This window comes from Salminus brasiliensis, chromosome 15 (assembly GCF_030463535.1).
Source record: "Salminus brasiliensis chromosome 15, fSalBra1.hap2, whole genome shotgun sequence".
NCBI classification, from domain to species: domain Eukaryota; kingdom Metazoa; phylum Chordata; class Actinopteri; order Characiformes; family Bryconidae; genus Salminus; species Salminus brasiliensis.
In genome coordinates, this window is record NC_132892.1 from 34268463 (window position 1) to 34296159 (window position 27697).

Sequence of the window (27697 nt, forward strand, 5' to 3'; positions counted from 1 at the left end):
ATATATCCACTGCTTAGGAGTCTGAATAATTCCTGAATATCTGTAACTGAGTTTCCCCTTTTCTCAGAATATCAAAGATGCTGAGCAGAGGTAAGGTTTAAATTGTTTTACTTAATACAATTCTATACAAATCTATAGACTTCTAGACTGTAAAGTACTTGTGAATATAGTTTAAAATGAGTCTAAAATAACTCCAATGTTCCTTTTGTAATTACATTTTAGAATATCATCATTTCGTACATGAAATTATGAACTAAAATTACAAAGTACTTCTGAGTGTTACAAAGCACTTCTGTAAGTCATGTTAGATAAGAGCTAAATGCAAAATCTAATAAATGCAATAAATGTTAATGAAACTATAAATCTGTGGTTTGTGAAAAGTGATGTAAATTGCTAAAATAGCTAAAGTGCTATTTTAACTTTTAAATTCCAATGTGTGATTACAGAAATATAATTACATTTTGTAATTTGTTTTCCATATTCAGAACTACTCTCGACCAAAATGTTGCATATTATACCGCAATAAGAGCACTGTGAAATAAATTGCTACTCAAATGCTACAGAATTTAGTCTCTCTGCAGCATTATCCTAATATATAAGTATATTCTCTGGTTAAAGTACCGCAAAAACAATGAATTAAAATCTTACACACACAAACATTTAGCAAAATGATATTTGAGTTGTTTGTGTGTTTGTGATGGGGGAAAAGTTCTAGAGCTCAAGAAACTGTGCAGAACATAGAGATGGATTCAGAAGCTCTGATTGATGTAGCAAAACATTTGGGGAACCTGAAATACAATGTGTGGGAGAAGATGAAGGACATCTGTCCTTACTGTGAGTATTTGTAGGCATTATTCTAGTCATAACTGGTATATACATATATATAAAATACTGTTTTTCTCAAATAAAAGCATTCTTTTGCAGTTCCGGTGACTTTAAACCCAAACTCTGCAAGCAATACTCTCACCTTGTCTGAAGATCTGAATATGGTTACACATGGCACATGGCAAGACCTTCCGAATAACCCAGAGAGATTTTCTGTTCAGCCCTTAGTCCTGGGCTCTGAGGGGTTTAGCTCTGGAATCCACAGCTGGGAAGTAGAGGTTGGAAACAGTACTGACTGGCTCATAGGAGTAGTGGGAGAGTCTGTGAAAAGAAAATACAAAATACAAAACATTCCTCAGAATGGAATATGGGCAATAAGTTGTCTCAATGGTCAATATTCTTTTGATTTGAACAATTTTATCACTTGTCAGAGAATCAAAGTTCAGCTTGATTGGTTGGCCAGGCAAGTACGGTTTTATGACTCTGGCAGCAATCAGTTGTTACATTCATTTGTTGTCTTACCCACACAGAAGATTTATCCATTGTTTGATGTAAGTAACTACAGTTCTTTGAAAATTCTGCCAGCTGAAGTCTCAATTAAGCACACAGAAGCTATTAGTACGGGTAGTGCATTTTCATTTAGCGGCCGTCCTGCTTTAAGTCATGGTTTTACACTGGGTGGGGGTCTTTTCTTTGGCAAGTGATAATAGATAAAAGGAAAAGGGTGGAAAGGATGAGACAAAGAAAGGGGGTAGAGAATAGATAAATTCAACATTAAGAATAAAAAAACACTTTCATCTACATATGTTAATGTAAATAAACTGCATTATAAGATTCAATAGAAGAAAATAGCATAAAATTAAAAAAATGTTAATCAGCTCAGTTTTGTATATAATATCTTTGTTTTATTTGTTTTATTATTAGGATCCCCTAATGGGGTCCAATAGACTATTATACAAGACAGAGCAACAACAATCAACCAAACAAAACACTTAAAATAACAAAATGAAACATTATTGGAGGACAGTTTGAAAACAGAAAACCACATTGTAGAAAAGGCCTATTCGCTATTCAACTTTATTCTGTATATCTCCAACTTATTACACTGTGATGCTGCACCAGTTTTATTAATCTATCAATGAACTATTTATTTAATGCATCTTTATTATTTGTTAGATATAGATTTTTTAAAACATTATTTTGCCATCAGTTTTGAGCAGTGAAACTGGTAAAGAGTTCTACACCTTTATAGCTCTGTAAATTGTTCATTATGTTGTTAGTTTTTTTTTTTGTTGTAGATCTTGTAGAATAATTTTTTCTTCCTCTTCCTTGTTTCAGTTGACCGTAGAGGTCCACTGGATGTTTTTGTTTATAAGTATTTTTCACCAAGGGTCCAACAAGGTTCATCTCGCACCTTGTCTTCTACCCTTAACCATTCAAGTTTTTCATGCATTCTATTTTGTTTGAACATTATAATGTAATTGCTGTTCTATTTTCATCAAATGTTTATATATTTGGCCATATTGCTGCACAATAATCTAGACTGGATAATACTAATGACTGTGTCACAAGTTTTAATGAGCTTTGTGTTACAAATGCTGCACATCTTATTACTGATGATACTTTTGATTAGCTTTTAATAGCACATCGTACTACTGATATAATCTTTTTTTTATCATATTTTCATATGATTTTGACCATGATAATTTGCTATTGATTGTGACACCTAACAATTTTGCTTCTTGAACTTGGTACATTTTTCTCTGGCTATATTTAATGTTAACTTTGGTTCTCCCTTCAGTGATGGCATCTAGAACCCATTATAGTACTTTTTGTTTTCTGTGTTTTTAGTATAAGTTGATTACTTTCTATCCAGTTTTACCCGTTTTTTATAGAGTAGTATTATGAGCACATATCTGCATTCTGGCTCTATTCAACCCTAAAGACAATTAATTTATATAAACTGAAAACAATAACATTACCTTTTATTGTGGGACTAAGAGATTTAGCTTTTTACTCTCTGACAGACATTTATGGTAAAAACAGGCTAGCTTTTTTAACAATAGATCACAATAAGCACATTCAACACATTGGCTAATAAGTTTATAAATGGGTCTATTAAAAGAAGCACTGTTGTCTTTTGGTAGTGGGATTACTTTCGTTCCTTCCACATCTTATATATCCTGTTATTGACTGAAACTGAAGATATAGTATGTTATGTTTTACAGCCATTTGTAATAGTCCCCCATTCACATTATCAACACCATATGTTGTCTCTCATTTTGTATTGTTCTTATTAGTTCCTCTTCCTCAGTTACATGACATTTTTGTATTCTTTTATTATTACCTCCTTGATGTTTAAACCGGATTGTTCACTAACAATATTTCTCATTTTGCTTTCAAGATAATCTATTTTCTTAATAAATTAATTTGCAATATAATTTCAACAATTTGCAAGTAATCTGCAATATTTTTTCTGGTTTGATTAAGAAAGACCCTTTTGTCTTTCTTGCCCAAGGTGTAGTTCAATACTTTTCATAATTCTTTTCATTATTCATTAAATCTTTAAATCACATCAAATTGAATGTATTTGTATAGCACTGTTATTATCTTATTATCAAACAACAACTTAAATACTTAATGCATACATTCTATTGTACCTTTTGAAAGTGATTTTTTTAAATAATCATCTTTTATGAATAATCATATACAGGACTGTGTGCAAGTCTTCTAATTCTAACTGATTTGTAGTAATATATAACAACCAGGACTGAATGGAAACACCAGCATTCACAATGTGTAGCCATTGAAACTGGGTCTGAATCAACAACAACAACAACAATAATAATAATAATAATAATCATAATAATAATAATAATAATAATAACAATAATTATCTGCACAGTTATTACCAAATTAAACTGCAAGACAATAATGGTGTTGAGATATTGTACAGTACATACACTATATGGACAAAGGTTTCAGGACAGGTTTCTGTTCATACACTGTTTCTGTAATCAAGGGGATTAAAAGAGCAACTGTCTCTACTGTCCAGAGAAGAAGACTTTCTACTAGACGTTGGCAGAGCATTGCTGTGGGGATTTGATTGCATTTAGCAACAATAGCATTAGTGAGGTCAGGATGGTGGATAATCACCACCCCACCTCATTATCCCAAAAGTACTGGATGGAGCTCCATCACCATCATTCCAGAGAACACAGCTCTTCCACTGCTCCACAGCTCCTCAATGCTGGGGGGCTTTATACCCCTCTAGCCCACGCCTGGCATTATTAGGCAGCATGGAGCCGATAGGGTCATGTTTATCTGCTCCAGGGAGTCCTATTCTAATATTTTATCTAGCTGTTTGTGTGTATTTGCACATCTGTGTCAGCAATGGATAAAAGGTTTGTTTGCTGTAACAAACTGCTGTACAGTAGCACTGCATTGTGAATGATGGCCTGAATGTGGACGTTACAGTGAACTGCATTTGCAAATCTGTGTGTTTCAAAGCTAAAATTAGTCTGTGCTGAGGCTTCTTTGGTGGAGTGTTAAAATAGCATCAGTGTAATTTAAACCACAAGGAACATGCTGTGTCTTATATTCATAACACCTTACACTCAGACACACACACACACACAATGTATTTTAAGAATGTGTTATTTTCAGACACTTCAGTAATGTGTGAAAAATCTCTGGACATGTTGCACCTCTGACCCAGAAACTAACGCTAAGCTGTGTCTGTATTAATGCTTCACTACACTGGAGTGGTGTTGTGTTTTGTGACTGGTGCTGTGTTTTCGTGACCTTTTGGGATCCCTTGGCCTATACATGTCTGTTCTGTCCAATGAAAAACATGTATCTCCAATATTTACATTTACATTTAAGGAATTTAGCAGATGCTCTTCTCCAGAGCGACTTACAAAAGTGCTTTGCTATTCACTCAAGTATAACCTCTAACTCTAAATAATACTGGACTCCATGAGGAGAACTTTGGAGATGTTCTAATGATGAACACAGTGATGGAGAACCACCTCCACTTTCTGTGTTTTTTCTATTTTATGAGTATATGAGTTTAACACATATAAAGACATGTGGTTGATTCACGTGTGAGGCATGTAGACACACAGAGGCATGTCATGTGTAGCACATAGCAACACCCTTACCCCACCCCCCTCCTACACTCGCACACATTTCAGTGTGTACACAGGCTCTTACGTTTCTCTGATCCTGAATGGAGTCGGAGGCTGAGCTCCAGGCCGGGGATGAGGCCGCGTCTTCATGCCCAGGACAGTGCACCCTGTGTGGGCATGGTGAACAGACACTGTCCCTATTCTGCCTGGATGACCTGGTGCCGGTGTGCTGTGTGTGTGGATCAGCACACACACTCAGCGGACACAGAGTTTATCCCATAGAGGAAGCTGTGCAAGACTGCAAGGTAGGACACAGAAACACACACACACACACACTTTTCCGGTGTTGAAATGACATATGGAAACAACACCAGAGAAAGTTATTAAAGGTTAAAGGAGCAGTTTGGTGAATTTCAGGTGAACATGATTGATCTCTGTCCCCAGATTCAGTCGATCAGACAAGACATGTTTGATATCTTATGTGTTTCTTTAGTTTCCAATGGGAGATGCTAGGCTAATTTTGCTAACAAACACTAGACTTAGACTGTCACCAATCTCATACTTACTTCTTACTCTACTAACTTTTTTAAACTATTTTTTATATGTATGTATTTATAAGATCAGTTTTATCTGCTGTTCTCCTCCAATGTTCAAATGAGATGATATTGAACAAATTAATGTGTTTAAGAAAAGTCTAGCTTTTTAGCATAAAAGCTATAATCCATATATATATATATATATATATATATATATATATATATATATATATACATTTGTTATACATTTATTAAACTAGTTAAATTTTTTTTTATATTCATTGCATGTAAAGTGATAATTCGAGCCTTTTTGTTTTACTTGGCAGTAAAACAGTATGGCTTATAGTTAATGAAAATCTGAAATCCAGAATCTTAAATGAAAATATTAAATTTCAAGTTTGAATAAATTACTAATCAAGCGTATCAACATACAAAACCCAAAATGAAATATATTACTTTCAGTGTAAGAAATATAAAATATGACATTTTAAGACTTGATCTTAGATGTTTTACCTTTTTGAATGAAATTATGAATGCAAATGAATAATATTCTCTCTTTTAGATGCATCAATACACTCACATCACAAGCATAAGAATTTACTGTGCACACCGCACCCTTCTATATGTGTATATATACCCTACTTCAAAGTGTAGCTCCTCTCTCTGCTCTATAGAGGGAGCTGGAAAGATCAGTGAATATGTTACAGAAGAGAGCCTGGAAATCTGACCTGATCAGAAGCACCTGTGAGTCAGACTTCAAGCACAACCAGGTACTAAACCCCGTTCATGACTGTTATATGACTGTACAATATTAATCAAGTACTAAACCCTCCTACACTACTGTTATATTACAGTATCATACTAACCAGAGACTAAACCTCATACACTACTGTTTTAATAAAGTATAGTACAAACTAGCTACTAAACCCTCATACACTACTGTTATATTACAGTATAATATAAACCAGGTACTAAACCCCTAGTAAAACACGTACAATAGGTTAGTATAATACAAACCTATTCAAATCTATACAATATCTATCCAGTGTCTATCTGCAAAAAGTAATGTAAACATTTCAGATTATATACTAAACCTGTACATTGTAAGCAGTGCAAAATGTGTGTGTGTGTGTGTAATCTAAGTTAATGTGTATATATTCTGTATTGCTTTTTGTATATACTTGTGTTTTTACTCTTGGGACGACTATATGTAAATGTGATGTGACAATAAACCTGAATCGATTTGATTTGTTTTGGTTTGCTTTGATTTGATTTGATTTGATCTAAGTGTTTAAAGTGTTCTGTCTCCCAGTCTCAGACCCAGCAGACAGAGCTTCAGATAAGGGAGGAGTTTGAGAAGCTTCATCAGTTCTTTAGAGAAGAAGAGGAGGCCAGGATAACTGCACTGAGGGAGGAAGAGGAGAAGAAGGAGAAGAGGATGAAGGAGCGGTGTGATAAAGTGGAGGAACTGATTGAGTTTATTTCAGACACAATCAGAGCAATAGAGGAGGAGATGAATGCAGATGACACAGACTTTCAGAAGGTATTTATCTATCTATCTATCTATCTATCTATCTATCTGTCTGTCTGTCTGACTGTCTATCTGTCTGTCTATATTTCCCTCTACAGCTCTCTGTGTGTTTGTCTATCTATACGTCTGTCTATCTGCCTGTTTGTCTATCCATATTTGCACCCATACATCAATCTACTATCTCTGTCTTATCTGTCTCATCTACTAACCATCTGTTTGTGCAGTTAAATATATATTAAATATTCTGTGTCTCTTTCAGAACTATGGGGACACAATCAGAAGGTACTGTGTATTAGCAGGACTTTTATATGTTTATACATGGTTCTACTGATTTAATATATCTTTAATACCTATTACATTTGCACATTTCATGTTACTTTTCTACATCGACATGTGTCTGTTATTAATAGAGTATGGAAATGTCAGAAGAAGCCACGCAAGGTCTTTAGGACCCTGATAGATGTTCCTAAACATGTGGGGAACCTGAGATTCAAAGTCTGGGAGAAGATGCTGGAGACAGTACCATGCTGTGAGTTTGTGTTTGGATGTTGTTAAAAGCAACAGTAAACAAATTTGATTAATTGTATAAATACTGCAGTATAAATGTAGTATAGAACCCTCATTATATTTAACTATTTCTTTGGCATGTTCTCTTTTTTCATTTGACATAATTTTTATCTGCCTTTCTTCATTCTCAATCCAGTTCCAGTTACTCTGGATCCAAACTCCACCTTCACTCTGCAGGCTGACCTCAATCAGGTCTGTTTCATTGCTTAAACTTGTGTATTGGGGTCAGAGCTTTTTAGTCCTAGTCAGCAGTTCAGGGTAAGGGTAACAATTTAGACTTTAGCTATTGTTATTACAGAACAGCATATATGAGAATTTACAACCCTCCTAACTTTACCTGTGACTGGCCCACAGCTGGATAGCAAATCATAGCCTATAGCCTTACCAAGCATAGCTTTTAATACTGTATGAAGAGCATAACTGTAATTGATTTTGATAATTGATTGTAATTGATATTTTTTTTATATATTGTGAATGTCTGCCCATGTATCTATCTGTCTATCTGTCTATAAATATTTGTAAATATCAAGGTTGGACACCAAATGTAGCATCTTCAATACAGGGTTTTTTATATATTGAACTTTTCTACAGTATAAAACTAGAAATGCTAATATTGGGAACTTATTGTGCAGTCCTTCTCCTGGGTCGTGGATGTGGGTCAAAGCTCCAACTGGACTCTAGGCGTGGCCAAAACGACAGCCAAGCAAGAAGAAATATACAAGACATGTCCAGAGGAGGGGCTTTGGACCATTAGCCTACAAGATGGCGAGTATCACGCAATGACATCGCCTCCCGAGCGACTAGAGATTAATAGCCACAGACCTGAGAGAATCAGAGTGTGTGTGGACTGGAAGGGTGGAAGACTGAGTTTCACAGACCCGGACAACGACATTCACCTCTACACTTTCTCACACACTTTCACAGAGCCCCTGCTTCCATACTTTGAGAGCTTCTGTCCAGGGCATCCTCTACCCCAGAGGGTTTCAGTAGTTGTACAGAAACATAAGCTATCTGAAGACGATAATGGTGATGATGAGGAAGAAGCAAGACAGCAAGAAGGTCACTGAAGACATTTCAAATCATGGACATACATAATAGCTTCAAATTGAACGCTTCCTACATCCACAGGTTTCATGTTTTGTCTATGGTAAGGTAATTCTGATACATCTGTCTAGTGTTACTGTAGTTGTATGATACTTGAAGTTTTATCTTGGAAAATGCAGCAGTTTCATGACTTCAATAATATTTTAATTAAAAACTGATTTAATTTAATCCAAATGTACTTTTTTTAATCATTATTTGAGCATTTTAATTATAATAATAATGTATTATTATCTCTAAAATTTTGACATTCAATTCACTGAACACTACAGTAATGGAAATGACTATAAGATCAGACGAGTGTGATTGTAATGCATACTGAGTGCAATTTTACAGCCTGTATCCAGCAGAACATTTGTGGGATGTGGTGGTTGTGGGATGTGGTGGTTTCCCCAGAAAAATCTGCAGGAACTCTGTAATGCAACCATGTCAACATGGACCTCTGGAGTCTCTCACCTCCAACATCTTATGGAATCTATTGAGTCTGTTTTAAGGGCAACATGAAGTCCATACCCTGAACTCCTCTAGTGTTTCTATACTGTGTACAGGAGGACCAGAACAAGGCAGCAGAAAATAAAGCCAGGACACGATCTAAAGGTTCAGCAGTTTTAATTTGTCGAGCAGAACAAACTAAAGAATAGGACGGTTCAGAGACAGTAGAGTTGGTCAGTTTCTATCTCTCATAACATTCATTTGACTACTAGAACAAATGGTTTCCAGTGGTGAGGGTGAATGTAACACTGTGAAAGTTCTATCAAACAAGACCAGATATGCTGATCAGTGCTATCAGGCCTTTTACAAACAATCGTAAGGCATTCGGTTACCTGAAAACGAAGCAAGACCATCATAATTCACACATCTAGATCACAGTCTCATGCACAGTACAAAATATCAATCCTTATAAAGAACACAAAACCATTTAAAAAGCAGTGGTCTGTATGTATGGGATAAGCCTTAGTCCCTCAGTTTGGCAGCTGCCAATTAAAGCTGCCCAAATGGTCCATGACTTGGATGCTCTAGGCAGTTCTGAGATGGTTTAGCACCTGTACATTGAAACATGAGTGTTTCAAATATCTCATTGACTAACATTGTCCACTGAAGGGTTCTTTAGTGTAGGTCCCTTCTCTCTGACTACAACTAAATGCCATATCATAGAAGAACCACATTTCTGGTTTCACTGAGGACCATGTGTGTTAAAGGTCTAACCAATTTAAAGGCTCAGAGTAGGACTCTCTGGAGAAGATAAGCATGAACCTATTGGTAGACACAGTTACTCCAACAAAAGCAGAATCAACTCAACTTAATTGAGTTTAAACGATTTTAGAATTTTAATGAATGAGCAGGTGTCCCAATACTTTTGTCCATATAATGTATCTATTACATACATGTGTTTTGTTTAGTTTTTTATTTAACCAAAACTGGTTCTTCTATGGCATGGCTTAAAGAACCCTTCTATAAGTAAAGAACAAGCATCTCTATGTTTAATAGTGCATCGCTCCAAAAAAGCCAATTAGGAGCAATTTTTTTGTTTTGAGGAATTTGAACAAGTTGAGCCAGTCGTCTAGTTTTTCGCTTTCCAAGCAGTTTTTTCTTCTATTTATATTTTTATTTGAGTTTTTTTTTTTTTGCAAAGTCCATCCCTGAAACTCATCTCTCACCATAATTGGTGTTGACGAATACACAAATACATGCATTTTAGACGATCGTGCCAGAAACCCTTAGTCTGTCAGCAGTTGCCTTCCCTGTTAGAGTAAGACATCTATTTCAAAGGCTAACCTGAGCTAGACTGACAGTTTTGAATGTTTATAAAAATGCCACTTAATAAACATTAATAAATTAATTTTTGATTAGCTTTCGAATGCACAACCACCGTAATTTGTTAGCAGCAAACCTCACGGACCACCGTTACGGAATACAGAGCTTTTGTTAATCTGTGAAATTAAAACAATTAAAACAACTAAACTAGCCGTTATTTTTCACAGGCTACTCTCCAACCACAGAGAGTCTAAAATACAGTAGATCAGTTATTTCAGAATGTACCTAGAACCTGACCACTCTCTGTTCTCATAAAGACACCTTGCCTTCTACGATAGAGTTATACAGTTCCTCGGTCAGAGCCTCGTAACATCCCGCTCGGGCGTTCAGAAAGTAGAACCGGTCGCCAGAGTGCCGGGGGTCAAATCCCTCCTTCTGCAGCCGTGTCTTCTGGATCTTAAATGTGCCTGGTGGGGGACAGCAGAAGGTCAGGAGTAATCTTTTTTGTTGAATGTTCATGATCTAAGTGCACAGCATATATATGACTGTGGATAAGAATGTGTTTATTAATGGTTATTAATAAAGTCACAACACATCAACAGTTCTAATAAATAACAGAGCCCCTCATTCCTCTATACTGATAAAGCTTAGATGTTGCTGGTTCCTGAGTGTACTGTAGGTTCTCCATCAGTCAGTGTTCTACCTGTCAGCTTCACCTATCAGACTACAGCTGAACCCCAATAGGAGCTTTAATTACTCACTAATGATCATCTGATCAGCTTAATTAACATATGAAGATCACATGAAGATCCAGAAGACACAGCTGCAGAAGGAGGGATTTGACCCCGGGCACTCTGGCGACTGGTTCTACTTTCTGAACGCCCGAGCGGAGAGATATTGCTGAGCTTCACATTTTCAGCAGTGCTGATCTTCATGTTTGGAGCTCAATAACTAACGCTGATAAATTTCACATTACAATAAGAACCTCTGATGTTTATTATTGTTAATAACACATTAATAAATGCTGATAAATTTCACACTTTACAATAAAAGCCTCTCTGCAGTTTATTTATTTACATTTATGGCATTTAGCAGACGCTCTTATCCAGAGCGACTTACAAAGTGCTTATTAGCGTTAATAACACATTAATAAATGCTGGTAAACTTTACACTATACAATAAGAGACTCTCTGTTGTTAATAAATTAATAAATGCTGATAAATGTCAGCTTAAGTGGGTCCCACTTTCAGGGAATTGTTCGGCTGTTGCTATGTGGTCACTAAGGTCAAACGTTTTGCTAGATGGTTGCAATGTGACTGCTTGCATGTTGCTAGGTGCTTGCAATGGTATCTGAGAAGGTTGCTAAGTGGCCACTTTGCTGTTGATGGGTGCTAGGTGGCTGCTATGGTATCCCAGAGGTTGCTTATTGGCTGCTAGAGTTTTTCTGCTCAGTGATTGCTATAGTATTGCCAAGTGCTTGATATGGTATCCCAGGTGGTTGCTATGACATTACTAAGTAGTTTTATGGTGTTTCTAGGTGGTTGCTATGGTGTTTTTAGGTTCTTGCTTTTACTGATCAGATCACTGTTGGCCATTTTACTTGTGCTAACTGTTTATTGTTTATCTCAAAGGTTTAATAGCCATTAATATGCATAAATTAATCTATAACATATTATTTGTTAGTGGTACTGAATATGATAAGGCTTTATTAATAGCAGTTTAGACTGTTTGGAGATACTTACCTAATCAGACTATTAAACCTAGAGTGTCGCCATATATATATATATATATATATATATATATATATATATATATATATATGTATGAATGTATGTATATATGTATGTATTATTTTAATGTGGTATTTATTAAATATGACTAGGCTGGACTATTTTTAATACAGTAAGAAAAACTGAAAGAACCAGAAGTGTCTCTTACCTGTTGTGTCCACCTTTGGTGAAAGGCGTAAGAAGAGGGGACGGGCGTACGAGGGGAGGGACTTCTGCATTTCCTGCAGGAACGTCTTACAGTCAAAACTGTCTGTGCTGTCTGCGATGGCAGCCATACCTGCCTTCCCCTCCACACCTGAGAAAAAAGGAAGAGAGAGAGAGAAACAGAGAGAGAGAGAGCATCCTTTAAAATAACTCTACCTGTTCATATGCAGATGAGATATGGGGATATGTATCCCTTCCAGTTGCTGTTGTTTGGTGTTATGTAGTTCTGGACAACATAGAACTGCACTGAGTTCACAAGGAAAGCTTTTCCAAACTGACAAACATGTGTGTGTAGCACCACCTTGTGGCAGATCTAAAACAGGAACTGACCTGGTACAGAAATTCCATACACTGCTACATCAGTCTGGTTCAGCAAACCACTCAGAATTGTTTCCACTTCGGTGGTGGACACGTTTTCACCTCGCCAGCGGAACGTGTCTCCACTTCGATCTCGGAAATATATGTAGCCCAGTTTGTCCATTACCATTAAATCACCTGAGAGAGAGAGATTTAACCAAGACATTTCTGAACATACACGCATCACTGCTAATGCTAATGTAAATTAGTCCATGTTCTAGATAACGGTAGGTCATATAGTGACAGTAAACACTTAAGCAATTCTATTAGAGGCTACTGAACTCCTTCTCAGGGGGGAGGGCTGTGTGATGATGGTCTACAGTTAGCACCATTTCACCTTATCTGTCTGCAGAGCCACAGATTTACGCCAGTGGTTTCAGGCCACTTCTTTTGGGTTAGCTTAGAGAATGTTAATATATATTTCAGTCATTGGGGGGGGGGGTCTGTTATATTTCCCATCTGAATGCATGAACACATTTACTGTAAATATTGAACATACTTTGGCTCATACGTGGTCCGGATAAACTAATGGGTTCTGTGGACACATCACTTATTTACCATTGAATTTGACCTCAAAATTGATAGTTGGCTTTACTAATATGTAAGCATCATGTGTACATGTACACTGTATGTGCAGAAATAAAGCTTTACTCCAAACAGACTTACTGTATACTGAGCATAACATTACATTTTGTATAGTATTAGATGCATACAGACATTTACAGGGTGAATATTGCACATCCTTAGCTTATGTGGCCAGGGTAAGCTAATGGGTCATGTAGCCACTTCAAAATCAGAGATAAGTAGGCCTTATTTACTGGAATTTAACCTCAGGGTTAAAGGTTAAAGGTACCCCTTATGTTCCATAAAATGTATTACACCCCAAGGACTGCAAATAGGGAACTACATGCAAAACAATGCAACCTGGCTCCTAAGATGGGGAAAGGGTGGTTCTAAGGAATTTAAGTGGTTAATAACATGAGGGCTTCATGTAGACCTTGTTGAGGAATTGGACTGCTTTCATTAGGTATAAACTGAACTTAATATTTTATTGAAATGATAAAGATATCCCTTCCTGAATCCATAATCAAATGGAACAGTCCATAATCACACCCGTCTCCAAAGACTTGCGGTCTATACTGCCTGAAAGTGCTGGAGTCTAGCATTGGCCCTATCACTTCCATTTAACAGAGCTGGTGTAAGCTCACTGTTAAAAATCTCTGACGAAGCTTAGGGTAGGTTAGGCTACCATGTGACCGGCTTAGCTAGTGGTGGGAAATGTCAGTGAATACTAAAAAATAGCAGGAAACTTCAGACAAACACCTACAGAAAAGTAAAGAACAGTGGGGGGCTGAAAGTGAAAGTGAAAACATGGTGGTGGGCACCTGACAAGTAGGCGGAGTCACCCTTCTGAAACACATTGTGCACAATCTTCTTATTCGTAGCCTCTTGGTTAACGTAGCCATCAAACCTCCGCAGGGGGTCCTGCTGGTTGATTCGTCCGACCAGTACCCCTGGTTCGCCTAGAACACGAACACACACACACACACACACACACACACACACATACAGTCATTAGATAAATATATGTGTGTGCTTCATGTAAAGAGGATGAAGATGGGGCAACATGGTCATTCCCTTTAATGAAGGTCATATTTGTACAGGTGTTGCTGCACAGTAGAATAGTGCACCATCACGGTTACGCTGCAAACTGTGAGACAAAATTACACAAATAGTATCACTGTCCAAATACTTATGGACTTTGGATACACGTAACAGAGTAACTGTAAATGTGTCAGTCTGTCCCACCTGGTCTACAGGTGATACAGAGGCCAGAACGGTCTCTGATGAGCTCCATGCTCTCTTCATCCACCTGCAGCAGTCTGATGGGGTAAACATTGGGCAGGATCATGCTGTTAAAGCCACACGCCCCCATCTGGCCAAATAAAAAAAAAAAACTTAAAAATGAGGCTAAACATCAAACTTAAATTTTGCTCATTTATCTTATGGCAAATTTTGTATCAACTGAAGAATGTTTTAGGGAAATTCCCTAATCATTGAAACTCCCTTTCAAATTGTACTAAAATCTATGTTTACTTACAGTTCTTAAATAAGAATCACTTTTATAATCGTCCAATAAATAAATTATATATATATATATATATATATATATATATATATATACATATCCGAAACAGTCACTCTAAACCAAATTTTAAATTTTATCATAAATTTGAACTACTTGAACTAATTCTTACAATTCTTTTACACACTCATATCATCTATGTTCACTTCCAAGTTGTTATTAAAATGCATGAATCACTTTTAAAATCTTAAATTCTTTTAACAACTTAATTTTAAAATATTACAATTCTTAACCACCAAATCTTACAGTAATTTTCAATCATTCTAAATCCTACAGTATTCTGTATTCACCTAAATATTATAGCAAAATTCTCCAATGACTTAATCAATTTTAAAATCTTACTAATTATTAATCAGTTTTAAAATTTTGCATGAATATTTAACTACTTTCCAAATTTTAGGGCAATCTACATCTTAGTCGTAAAAAATGTTTTGTTATTACTTTCTACATTTTACAGAAATTTTAAGCACTTTCAAATTTCTACAATAATTCTTAAAATCTTTCAAATTCTTTCTTTCTCTTTTATCTGCAATTTTAATTAAGTTTTAAAATGTATCTAATGTTGTCAGAAAGCAGCTCTGAGAGGCAGTGAGCATGCCCATGACCTTAACTGACCATTTACATTTCTAAAGCTGATCTGGTAACAATAAATAAACCCACCTACACACACACACACACACACACACACACTAAACAAACACACATACTTTGCCATCCAGGTTGGCGATGCTGCAGTTGCACTCCGTCGCTCCGTAAAACTCTCCAATCTGTTTTACACTGAAGCGATTAGTGAACGCCTCCCACACGTTGGGCCGAAGCCCATTTCCAAAAGCAACGCGTACGCTGTGACTCGCCTCAGAGGGGCGCACTGGCTGGGACAACAGATATCGGCAGATCTCACCAATGTACTGGACCACCTATAGACACACACACACACACACACACACACACACACACAGAAACACACACAACTTTTAATGAAAAAATTCATTAAAAATGAAAACTTACACCAGATGCTGCTGCACAATAAAACACACTCACTGTGCACTTGTATCGGATGCAGTCATCCCAGAAGCGACTAGCGGAGAACCTCCTTCTGATCACCACCGTCAGGCCATGCACCAGACACTGACCCACGCCCATGATGTTACCTAGCAGACCAGGACAAAAACAAAACTCATGGGCTGATCAAAGACTGCTAAGAAATGACGGTCCAAGATTAAGTGGGTTTCAGATGTCCTGAAAAACAGCTCCGGACGATGGTCACAACCCATCTACACATGGACTCAGTCAAGCAAGTCTCAAGTCCTGTCACTAGGGGGCCTCGTTTTTGAGTCAAGTGGAGTCCTGTAGGTTGGGAGGTGGGCAGGGCCTCCATGAGCATCAACGAGCCTTCGGTGCCCATGATCCTGCTGCCGATTCACTGGTTGTCCTTCCTTGGAGAACTTTTGGTAGGTACTGACCACTTTCTGATGTTCTGGAGATGTTCTGACCCAGTCATTATCTAGAACCTCATAGTTTGGTTCTTGTCAAAGTGTCTCAGATTCTTACGCTTGTCCATTTTTCACCTTCTACACCTTCATCACTTTCAAGAACTGACCGTTCACTCGCTGCCTAATATGTAGCTCCACCCCCTGGACAGATGGAGCCACTGAAACCAGATCATCAGTGTTCTTCACTATAGCTGGCAGTGGTTTTAATGTTATGGCTGATCGGTGTAGATCAATTGGCTGGAAAGTGGCAAATCTGGTCGTTCTGCGTGAGAAGCTCAGTGTAATCTACTCACATCAGGATTACATTAATTCAGCTCTTTTATGTGGCTGTTTTCATCTCATTGTAACTATAGTTACGACCCATGTGACTTAAAATCACATTAATAACTCCAGCACTCACCGGCCACTTTACCAGAAACACGCCTTTTGTAGTGGAAGCACAAGGTATGTGTTTCTAATAAAGTGACCAGTGAGGAAGAACAAGGTAGGTGTTTCTAATAAAGTGTCCAGTTAGTGGAATCAAAAGGTATGTGTTTCTGATAAAGTGGCCAGTAAGGAAGTACATGGTAGGTGTTTCCAATAAAGTGGCCATTTAGTGGAAGCACAAACTAGGTGTTTCTAATTGTCCTAAGTGTTTCTAAGTGTCCACTGAGTGGAATCAGAAGGTAGGTGGTGTTTCTAATAAAGTGGCCAGTTAGTGGAATCAGAAGGTAGGTGGTGTTTCTAATAAAGTGGCCAGTGAGTGGAATCAGAAGGTAGGTGGTGTTTCTAATAAAGTAGCCAGTGAGTGGAATCAGAAGGTAGGTGGTGTTTCTAATAAAGTGGCCAGTGAGTGGAATCAGAAGGTAGGTGGTGTTTCTAATAAAGTGGCCAGTGAGTGGAATCAGAGGGTAGTTTTTTTTTTCTAATAAAGTGGCCAGTGAGTGGAATCAGAAGGTAGGTGGTGTTTCTAATAAAGTGGCCAGTGAGTGGAATCAGAGGGTAGTTTTTTTTTTCTAATAAAGTGGCCAGTGAGTGGAATCAGAAGGTAGGTGGTGTTTCTAATAAAGTGGCCAGTGAGTGGAAGCACAAGGTTGGTGTTTCTAATAAAGTGGCCAGTGAGGTGTATACGCACCTGCTGTGTGGTATAGAGGTAGGCAGGTGTAGATGATGTCATCCGGGCGCAATTTAAAGGAGTAGTACCCAAATGCAGCGATGCGGTAGTACCTAAACACAAGGGAGAGGAACATGGGGATTAATTACAATTAAATACAGGATGTAATTATTAAGTATTTAATCTCCTATGATATTAATGTCTATTAGCACTGAGAGTGATCAGTTACTCACCTGCTGTGAACTACAATGGCAGCTTTGGGTAAACCTGTGGTGCCTGATGTGTAGACGTAGAACAACCTGTCTGCAGGGAGAGCACACACACACACACACACACACACACACACACACACACACGTAGAAGTACACACTACCAAATACATTTATGATTATGATTTATGATTCATTTCTTAATAAAGCAAAAATCAGAAGTGGATGAAAGTGTTCAGGCATGAGCTGAGATTTTAGCCCCATGTTTACAGATGAGCCACAAGCTAATAATTTAGACCATGCTAACACTAGCTACAAGCTAAGTCATTAGCTATGAGGTAACAATAGCCCAAAGCTAGCACAAAAAAGCTATCAAAAAAAAGTTCAAATGAATTCCAGCTGAACGGGACCGTTGGATTTTCCGAGTCGGATTTCTTACTCGGAAAGTTGGGACAGCCTCACCAACCCTGAGTTCAAAATCCAAGATGGCCACACCGAACAGCAATGCTAACAATGCTAACCTGGGACATAAACACCAAAATCCACCATAAAACACTGGAAAGGGATCGTCAAACCAGCTGTGCTAACCTCTGAAGTCTTTAGCAAACTGCTTTTGGAATTTTTTTTTTTATATAGCCAAATATCTTAATGTTTAACTGAAATGCAAATCAACATTTCTGATTTTCGGTAGGACACACATCCGGCTGACAGGTCACACCGTCACTTGCTTGTTGTTTGTTAGCGTTAGCTCGTGTTGTTGCTCCCTGTTTAGATGTTTTAAGATTAGTTTGGTCTTACTTATCTTTCTAATACTTTCCTAATTTGTTGCGTCTCTTAGTTTGTAAGAGATTCTGTGTTTTAACTGTTATTTGTGAGTTTTGTGTTTACTTCGAGGAACATGCGACCATGGAGGAACGCGCTCTCCAGACGCTCTGCAAGGAGCTTCCCCTGGAGAAGCTACCCGGGAAGCCTCCTTCCCAGCGGCCTCCACTCCAGCACACTAGCCACACCATAAAATGTTAATCTCAAAGCTAACAGTCTAGCCAAACAATCAAGGCACTAGCCATAATCTCAGCATTAAGCTAAAGCACTAGCCCCAAGCTAATGTCCCAGCCACAAGGTAACATGTGGCCCAAGTCATGTGGACTATAGCCACAAAATAGTGCACTTCCCCTGGAGAACCTACCCGGGAAGCCTTCTTCCCAGCGGCCTCCACTCCAGCACTACTGGTCCCAAGCTAATGCACTAGCCACGCTTTAATGCATTAACCAGAAGGTAATACTAGCCACAAAGTAACACATTAGCAACAAGATGACACACTAGCTACAAGGTAACAAACTAGCCAAGTAAGACACTGGCCAAGTAAGGCACTAGCCACAACATAAAATGTTAATCTTAAAGTAAAACATTCAAGCTAACAGTCTAGTCACAAATCAATGCACTAGCCACAATTTCAGCCTTAAGTTAAAGCACTAGCCCCAAGCTAATGTCCCAGCCATAAGGTAACATGTAGCCCAAATCATGTGGACTATAATAATAATACTTAATAATACCTAATAATACTCCTTCGCGGCGGCCTCCACCCCAGCACTACTGGTCCCAAGCTAATGCACTAGCCACTAGCTTATAAGTTAGGCCACAATAAAACACTAGCCACACTTTAATGCATTAGCCAGAAGGTAATGTACTAGCCACATGCTTATATTTTAACCTCAAGTTAACACAATTACCCACAAGCAAACATGTTAGCTCAGACTGACACTCTAGCTACCAGTTGTTGCAGTCAACACAAGCTAACGTACCAGCCTCAAGATCATGCACTAGTCACAAGGTAATCACACCAGCCACATGGTAACAAACTAGCCAAAAGTAAGATGACACACTAGCCACAAAGTAACACATTAGCGACAAGATGAATCACTAGCTACAAGGTAACAAACTAGCCAAAAGTAAGACACTGGCCACAACATAAAATGTAAATCTCAAAGCTAACAGTCTAGCCAAACAATCAAGGCACTAGCCACAATTTCAGCCTTAAGCTAAAGCACTAGCCCCAAGCTAATGTCCCAGCCACAAGGTAACATGTAGCCCAAATCATGTGGACTATAGCCACAAAATAGTGCACTAGGCCCAAACCCACACTAGTTCTAAGCTAATGCACTAGCCCCAAGCTAATGTCCTAGCCACCCTGTAAAGAGTTAACCACAATACAATATGAAGCTTTATAATGTGATGAGATACAATATATGTGCATTATGACGCCTTTAATAGAAACACACATGTATGATGCGCGCACACACACACACATACACACACTCACATATATGTGCACACACACACTCATATAAATGTTAATTATTTACTTTAATTTACTACTACTAATTTCAAAGAGTCAGTTTGTTTGTTTAGTAGTGAAACTTGGTTCAACCACTTCCCATGCAGATACTTCACTGCTGCACAGTTCTCACACTCACACACACACACACACACACACACACACACATACACACACAGAATAAGTGGGCTGACAAGGTCAGATGGGGATTAGCTAACATCCATTCAACCCTTTCACACATCAGCGCTCTCTCTCGTGCTCTCTCTCGCTCACCCTTTTAAAGCTCTCTCTCCCTGAATGATTTTAAAGGCCCCGTACCCTGAATTTCACGGCATGTTGTTTGTGCGGCTTATAACAGTCCGAATTCACGTTTTTTTGTTTTGTTTTTTATCTCTGAGAACCGTGGTTCTCGACCTTGGAGTACCATGTGTCATGCACACTGAAGTGCTCATTAATAAGCTAATTAATATGTTCAACAAATGACAACCTGCTGTTTCTGTTGTTCCTTAGCCCTAACCTAATGCACTAGCCCCAAGCTAACACACTAGCCCCAAGGTAAAAATGCAGCCCATGCTAATGCACCAGTCATCCATTAACACACTAACCTAATCCAACCTAATGCACTAGCTCCAGGGTTACACACTCTAAACGTATAAATTAGCCCCCAAGATAATGAATTTACCCCTTGTTACTTCCTAGCCATAAAGTAATATTTAGCCCCAAACCTGTGAACTTTAGCCATAAACCAGAAACACTGTTCAACTCATATAAACAACAACAGTATGACTTCATCATAAAACAAACCAACATCTTAGGTAGTCCTAAAAACACTGACCACAAGCTAATATGTTAGCACAAGTTCCCATGCTAGCTACAAGTTAACTCAGTGTCCACAAGCTAACACACTAACCCCAAGCTGATATTTTAAGCTGGAGTTAATACATTAGCCACAAGCTAATATGTTGCCCCCAGCCTGACACTCTGTTCACTTTGTTCAACCCCAATAAATAGCTAAAAAACAAGTGTAAAGCTAATTAACATATTAGCCCCAAGCTAACACACTAGCCACAAGCTAAAATATACCCCAAGCTGACAAATACTAGCTACAAGCTAACTAGACAAAACAAGGAAAAACACTAGCCCCGGGCTCATGCACTTAGCCCTAAGCTCTAAGTTTGACATAATCTGATATTAATAGGCGAATATATGCAAATGTGATATTTTGTGACATCACAAATTCCAATCTATATAAATCAGACTGTTTTTGCTGCTTAGTTCGAATAGAGTGAAACTTTAACAAGATCTAACCAAAGAACACAGCTCAATGCTGGGGGGCTTTATAACACCCCTCTAGCCCACGCCTGGCATTAGGCAGCATGGTGCTGATAGGGTCATGTTGTTGATCTGCTGCAGAGAGTCCTATTCTATTGGCAGTACTTCTTCTTCTCTAAAAGGACTAGACAAGCTGTAAGTGTGCATGTGCAAAGTAGCTGAATGCAGTTGTCATTTAAAGGGGCGTCCACAAACATTTGGACATTTGGACAAGTGCATATCAAGTTCAGTTCTCCCTGAGGTGGGCCCTTTAAATCTCTCCCTCCTTATGTCTGGGTCTCCAGTTTCTCTCCTCAGAGCCTCATTAACATTCCCTGGTTCTGTCCTGCTTCTGTTCTCCTCTCTCTCTCTCTCTCTCTCTCTCTCTCTCTCTCTATCTCTGTCACTGTGTCCCTCGTCCCTGGTCCCTCGTCCCTTTCCTTTCTTTCCCTCCCTCCCTCGCTCTGCCTCTCTGCTTTCTCTGTAAGAAAACTCCTTAGACATGTTTCAACAGAAAACTGTGAGAAATCGGTTCCTCTGGGTTCCTCTGGGTTCCTCTGGGTTCTTCTGGGTTCTGCAGTGAACTCTGCTTTCTTTACTAACCTCATTTGTATTCATCTCTCTCTCTCTCTCTCTCTCTCTCTCTCTCTCTCTCCCTCTCTCTCTCTCTCTCTCTCTCTTCATTCACTACCACTCTGCACTTGGCAGGAATGTAACCTTTTCCCCACTTTCACCCACAGAGCACAAGAGAAACTCGACCCCCCCAACTCTCTCGCTGTCTCGCTGTCTCGCTTTCCCTCTCTGCTTCTCACTTATTCTCTCTCTCTCTCTCTCTCTCTCTCTCAAATGTTTGTGGACACCCCTTCTAATGAATGCATTCAGATGTGCAAATGCACACACAGCTTGTCTAGTCCCTGTAGAGAAGAAGTACTGTCAATAGAATAGGACTCTCTAGAGCAGATCAACATCATGACCCTATTGGCTCCATGCTGCCTAATAATGCCAGGCGTGGGCTAGAGGGGTACAGCATTGAGGAGCTGTGGAGCAGTGGAAGAACTGTGTTCTCTGGAATGATGGTGGTGGAGCTCCATCCAACATCACTAAATTTCACTAAACTCACTAATGCAAGCAAATCCTCACAGCAATGCTCCTCCAGAATCTAGTAGAAAGCCTTCTTCCCTGGACAGTAGAGACAGTTACTCCGACAGAAGCAGAAGCTCCAGATGCAGCTGAACATAAATCCATTAAAAGGAGAAACAAGAGCTTCTCATTCTGAAGAAAGAAAGTAGTGAGATCTTGTCGGTGAGCTAGTCTGAAGAACAGAGCTCAGTTCCTCCAGTCCAGCCAGCACAGCGTGGAGGATGTGTTCAACTCAATCATCATCATCATCATCATCATCAGCAGCAGCAGCTCACCTGATTTACCATCATTAAGCCCTGATTTACCACCAAACCAGGTGTTGATCTGAGGAGAACTCTAAATAATACTAGACTCCATGAGGAGAACTTTGGAGATGTTCTAATGATGAACACAGTGATGGAGAACCTCCACCACTTTCTGTAGGAGTGTTAAAGGTAAAGGTGCACGTATTTGTCACTGTACAGTGTACACCAGAGCGGTGGGCAGCCAACTCCAGCGCCCGGGGAGCAGAGAGGGTAAAGGGCCTTGCTCAAGGGCCCAACAATGGCAGCTTGCCGAGCCCGGGAATTGAACCCACAACCCTGTTATCAATATCCCGGCGCTCTAACCGCTGAGCCACCACTGCCCCAGTTATTATTATTAGTGATTATTCTGATATCAGTGATTTACTGAGCAGATCAGCAGATTTACATTATAATTTAGCCAGGGGACTAAAATTTTTACACAGTCCTGTGTATCCATAAATGTCTCTCTTTCTCTCTGCAGCTGTGTTTTCATTGGCTGTAACTGAAGTACAGGGGGTTGTTTATTCAGTAGGATGTGCTCCTGCTGTTTTTTCCCCTATAGAAACCTAAACACAGCATAGCAGAAGAATGAGAGAGAGAGAGAGAGAGAGAGAGAGAGAGACATGGGTGGGTCTATTTTATTTGCAACACCTGAAAAATGTGGAAGGACATGTGGAGACACTGATCTGTTCCAGTGAAAAACATTGCAGTTATGTAGTCTGATGTTTACACACACACACAGACACACACACACACATTCACTGTAGCTGTGGTTTTGAGATTTAAATACTTGCTGGCCCTCAAATTTTGGGAACAGATTTTGGGTTTATGTAGTAAGATAAACTATAAAACTCCACAGCTCATCACAAAATCCATTGACTCATCCCAAACTCCACAATTCCTCTCAATCTCATCCCAAACTTCACAACCCATCCTAAACTCATCCCAAACTCCACAACTCATCCTAAACTCATCCCAAACTTCACAACTCATCCTAAACTCATCCCAAACTCCCCAACTCATCCTAAACTCATCCCAAACTTCACAACCCATCCTAAACTCATCCCAAACTCCCCAACTCATCCTAAACTCATCCCAAACTTCACAACCCATCCTAAACTCATCCCAAACTCCCCAACTCATCCTAAACTCATCCCAAACTTCACAATTCATCCTAAATTCACCCTAAACTCCACAAACTCATCTTAAACTTTTTAAAAAGCTCTTAAAAATACATCGGCTCGTTGTGCCACTCAACATTGCTGCTGTTATTAATCGCCACAGTCTGGGAACATCTGAGCCATACTGGTTCAGAACTGGCCGAGGGAAGAGTCCACTTTTCTCTTTTTAAAGCCGCCATGTGAATGAACCTTCCTCCGACCGCTGTCTCATCTACTTAGAGAGTCACTCACTCTAACTGTAGCGCTCATCATAATGTACAGATTCTGATTGGATGAGTAGCATCACATGATATTTACAATGCCTGCGATGGTCTGTGAGTTTCCTGGGCCGCAAAACCTGTACCGCAAAGCGGTTATAGGTCCAGGCCCAGACAGGAAAGTGCCTGGACTGCCCGGACTGCGGTCCACCTGTTAGTGACCTCTGTCATAGAACAACCACAAAGAACTATTGGTTTTTTAAAAGAGGTGTGTGAGTGTGAAGAACCTGTTCCTTACATCTTCAGAAAAAGGTTCTTCTCAAATCTATTTTTTAAGGAATGGTTCCTTTAAACCCAATAGTGGTTCTTTTATGGCACTGCTCCAAAAAAATGCTGTGCTCACCATTGAAGCCTTTGTTGTGTTTGACCGGTGGTGGGGTTTGGGGAGTGTTTGCCAGCTGAAGGTCCAGATCATGGACCGGAAGATCGGGAGGCAAGCGTCCAGCAGGCAATGGACCTGTCCAGAAGAGCTTCATATGGCCAGACAGAGAGCCACTGATCTCCAACACCGCTACAGAAAGAGAGAGAGAGAGAGAGAGTCATGCTAAATAAGCTAAACGATATGTACAAAAATATTGGGACACCTACTTATTCATTGATTATTCAGAAGAGCTTCTCCTGCTTTTGTTGGAGTAACTGTCTCTACTGTCCAGGGAAGAAGACGTTCTACTAGATTTTGCAGGAGCATTGCTGTGAGGATTTGATTGTTTTCAGTGACAAGAGCGTTAGTGGGGTCAGGATGTTGGATGATGATCACCAGTACAGTACTGGAGGAGCACCACTATCATTCCAGTGAACACAGTTCTTCTCAATGCTGGGGGGCTTTATACCCCTCTAGCCCACGCCTGGTATCTCTGCTCCAGAGAGTCCTATTCTATTGGCAGAACTTCTCTACATAGACTAGACAAACATCTCTAGATACCGGCATTGGTTCTTGGTTCTGGCAACACTTAATCAAGCTCTACTCACCATCCACTAGTTCCGCCCCGAACACTATTCCCTGTGCCTCAGACACCTCCAGGCAGTGGAGGAGCGAATCCTTGCGCACATTAAAGTTAATGAGTGCCGCCTCCACGCCAACTTTGGCCAGTCCAAGCCACATGGCCACCATCAGCGGCCGACCCTCCATAAACACGGCCACAACGTCCCCAGACTTCCAGCCCTGCTCCAGCGCCCATCTGGCCACCGCATCTGAACGTTTGTCCAGCTCAGAGAAGCTCCACACTTCCCCCGTGGCCTCCTCCACCAGTGCAGGTTTATCGGGGTGCAGAGCTACCCTCTCAGCAAAGATGGACGGGATTGTGCTCCTGTCACGAAGGTAACGGCGAACGATGTGCTTCACACGTATCAGAACCCACAGACCACTGGAGGGGTTTGGAAGATGTCAGGGAAGAACAAGATAAGGAGAGGAATGAGAATACCTCCACAGAAACAGACAGAGAATAGACTGAAATAGTGAGTGAGAGGAAAATAGAGAGAGAGAGAGAGAGAGAGAGAGAGGAGGATATGATGAGCTTTACCTGATGTCTCTCCTGATGGTGCGAGCTACAGTGTATATAAAGCTCCAGCCTCCTGAACACAAATACACTCCAAACCCAACCGCAAAACTCCATTTCCAGCACGCACCCAGATACCTCGCAACACCAACCGAGACCACTGATAACGGCCCACGTACACTCACTGCTCCATCCATCCTACAGCACAAAGAGAGGATATGAGAAATAAAGAGACATGAGGAGAGGAGAGGAGAGGAGAGGAGAAGAGAATAAAAGAGAAGAGAAGAGAGGAGAAGAGAAGAGAAGAGAGGAGAGGAGAAGAGAGGAGAAGAGAAGAGAAGAGAAGAGAGGAGAAGAGAAGAGAGGAGAGGAGAAGAGAGGAGAAGAGAAGAGAAGAGAAGAGAAGAGAAGAAGAGGAGAAGAGAAGAGAAGAGAAGAGAAGAGAAGAAGAGGAGAAGAGAAGAGAAGAGAAGAAGAGGAGAAGAGAAGAGAAGAAAAGAGAGGAGAAGAGAAGAGAAGTGAAGAAGAGGAGAGGAGAGGAGAAGAGAAGAGATGAGAAGATAAAAGAGGAGAAGAGAAGAGAAGAGAAGAGAAGTGAAGAGAGGAGAAGAGAAGAGAGAAGAGAAGAGAGAGAAGAGGAGAAGAGAGAAGAGAGGAGAAGAGAAGAGAGGAGAGGAGAAGAGAGGAGAAGAGAAGAGAAGAGAAGAGAAGAAGAGGAGAAGAGAAGAGAAGAGAAGAGAAGAGAAGAAGAGGAGAAGAGAAGAGAAGAGAAGAGAAGAAGAGGAGAAGAGAAGAGAAGAAAAGAGAGGAGAAGAGAAGAGAAGAGAAGTGAAGAAGAGGAGAGGAGAGGAGAAGAGAAGAGAAGAGATGAGAAGATAAAAGAGGAGAAGAGAAGAGAAGAGAAGAGAAGAGAAGAGAAGTGAAGAGAGGAGAAGAGAAGAGAGAAGAGAAGAGAGAGAAGAGGAGAAGAGAGAAGAGAGGAGAAGAGAAGAGATGAGAGGAGAAGAGAAGAGAAGAGAAGAGAAGAGAAGAGAAGAGAGGAGAAGAGAAGAGAAGAGAGGAGAAGAGAAGAGAAGAGAAGAGAAGAGAGAAGAGAGGAGAGAGGAGAAGAGAAGAGAGGAGAAGAGAGGAGAAGAGAAGAGAGGAGAAGAGAGGAGGATATGGGTAAGGAAGAGTAAATACAGTGACTGTCATTATTATTATTATTTCTAAATCTTACTGCTCTTGCACAGCTAAAACACCCATTAGCATGTTTACATTAGCACAACACTCACACACACACACACACTCACATACATACACACACACTGACACACACACACACACACACACTCACCTTCCTCCTCGTCTCTCTGCTGTTCCTCTCCCCCTTCACTTCCAAAAGCAGCTGTAGAGTCATACACAAGACTTTCCCAAACTTACTCCCATCCACACACACTCTGATTGGTGCAGAGAAAACCACGCCCACCATCCAAATCCAAGCCACTCCCCCTCACTTATGACTCCTCCTATTGTTCCAAACCGAGCTTCACTGAAGCTGAGCCTTCTTACTTCAGCTCTGCGTGTTCAGACTGGTTAGATGATCTGCTCCACGCTCAGTCACTCCCACAGCAGACTGGAATAACAAGGCCACCCCTGAGCAGCTCTCACTGCAGCAATACTACATATGATCTGTTATATACACTACATGTCCAAATGTTTGTGGACACCCTTTCTAATGAATGCATTCAAATGCACACACACAGCTTGTCTCGTCCCTGTAGAGAAGAAGATGCTGCCTAATAATGCCAGGCGTGGGCTAGAGGGGTATAAAGCCCCCCAGCATTGAGGAGCTGTGGAGCCGTGGAAGAGCTGTGTTCTCAGGAATGATGGTGGTGGAGCTCCATCCAGTACTTTTGGGATGAGGTGGGGTGGCGATTATCATCCAACATCCTTGCCTTACTAACGATCTTGTTG

General features: G+C 39.8%; 2 protein-coding genes across 3 annotated transcripts; one reads left to right on the forward strand and one right to left on the reverse strand.

Moving 5' to 3' along the window:
* The first annotated feature begins 78 nt into the window (after positions 1 to 78).
* LOC140535688 (nuclear factor 7, brain-like) lies at positions 79 to 8808 on the forward strand. Of its 2 annotated transcripts, XM_072657128.1 has the most exons (8): positions 79 to 90; positions 5022 to 5260; positions 6166 to 6261; positions 6804 to 7034; positions 7282 to 7304; positions 7433 to 7551; positions 7726 to 7781; positions 8222 to 8808. In XM_072657128.1, exons 2-8 carry the CDS (start codon positions 5057 to 5059, stop codon positions 8654 to 8656), a joined length of 1164 nt encoding a protein of 387 aa, XP_072513229.1. In that variant the 5' UTR covers positions 79 to 90; positions 5022 to 5056; the 3' UTR covers positions 8657 to 8808. The 2 variants fall into 2 exon arrangements, with proteins under 2 accessions (XP_072513229.1, XP_072513230.1); XM_072657129.1 differs by lacking the exon at positions 79 to 90 and having other exon boundaries at positions 5245 to 5260; positions 6054 to 6261.
* A 474-nt stretch (positions 8809 to 9282) lies between these two features.
* On the reverse strand, positions 9283 to 27139 carry LOC140535677 (long-chain fatty acid transport protein 1-like). Its single transcript, XM_072657114.1, has 13 exons — positions 27078 to 27139; positions 25766 to 25939; positions 25215 to 25609; positions 24589 to 24756; positions 17762 to 17831; positions 17550 to 17641; positions 15984 to 16093; positions 15650 to 15859; positions 14606 to 14732; positions 14182 to 14319; positions 12770 to 12934; positions 12384 to 12530; positions 9283 to 10912 (listed from the first exon to the last, which is right to left on the reverse strand). The coding sequence occupies exons 2-13, from the start codon at positions 25936 to 25938 to the stop codon at positions 10755 to 10757; spliced, it is 1953 nt and encodes a 650-aa protein (XP_072513215.1). The 5' UTR covers position 25939; positions 27078 to 27139; the 3' UTR covers positions 9283 to 10754.
* Between the last annotated feature and the right edge of the window lie 558 nt (positions 27140 to 27697).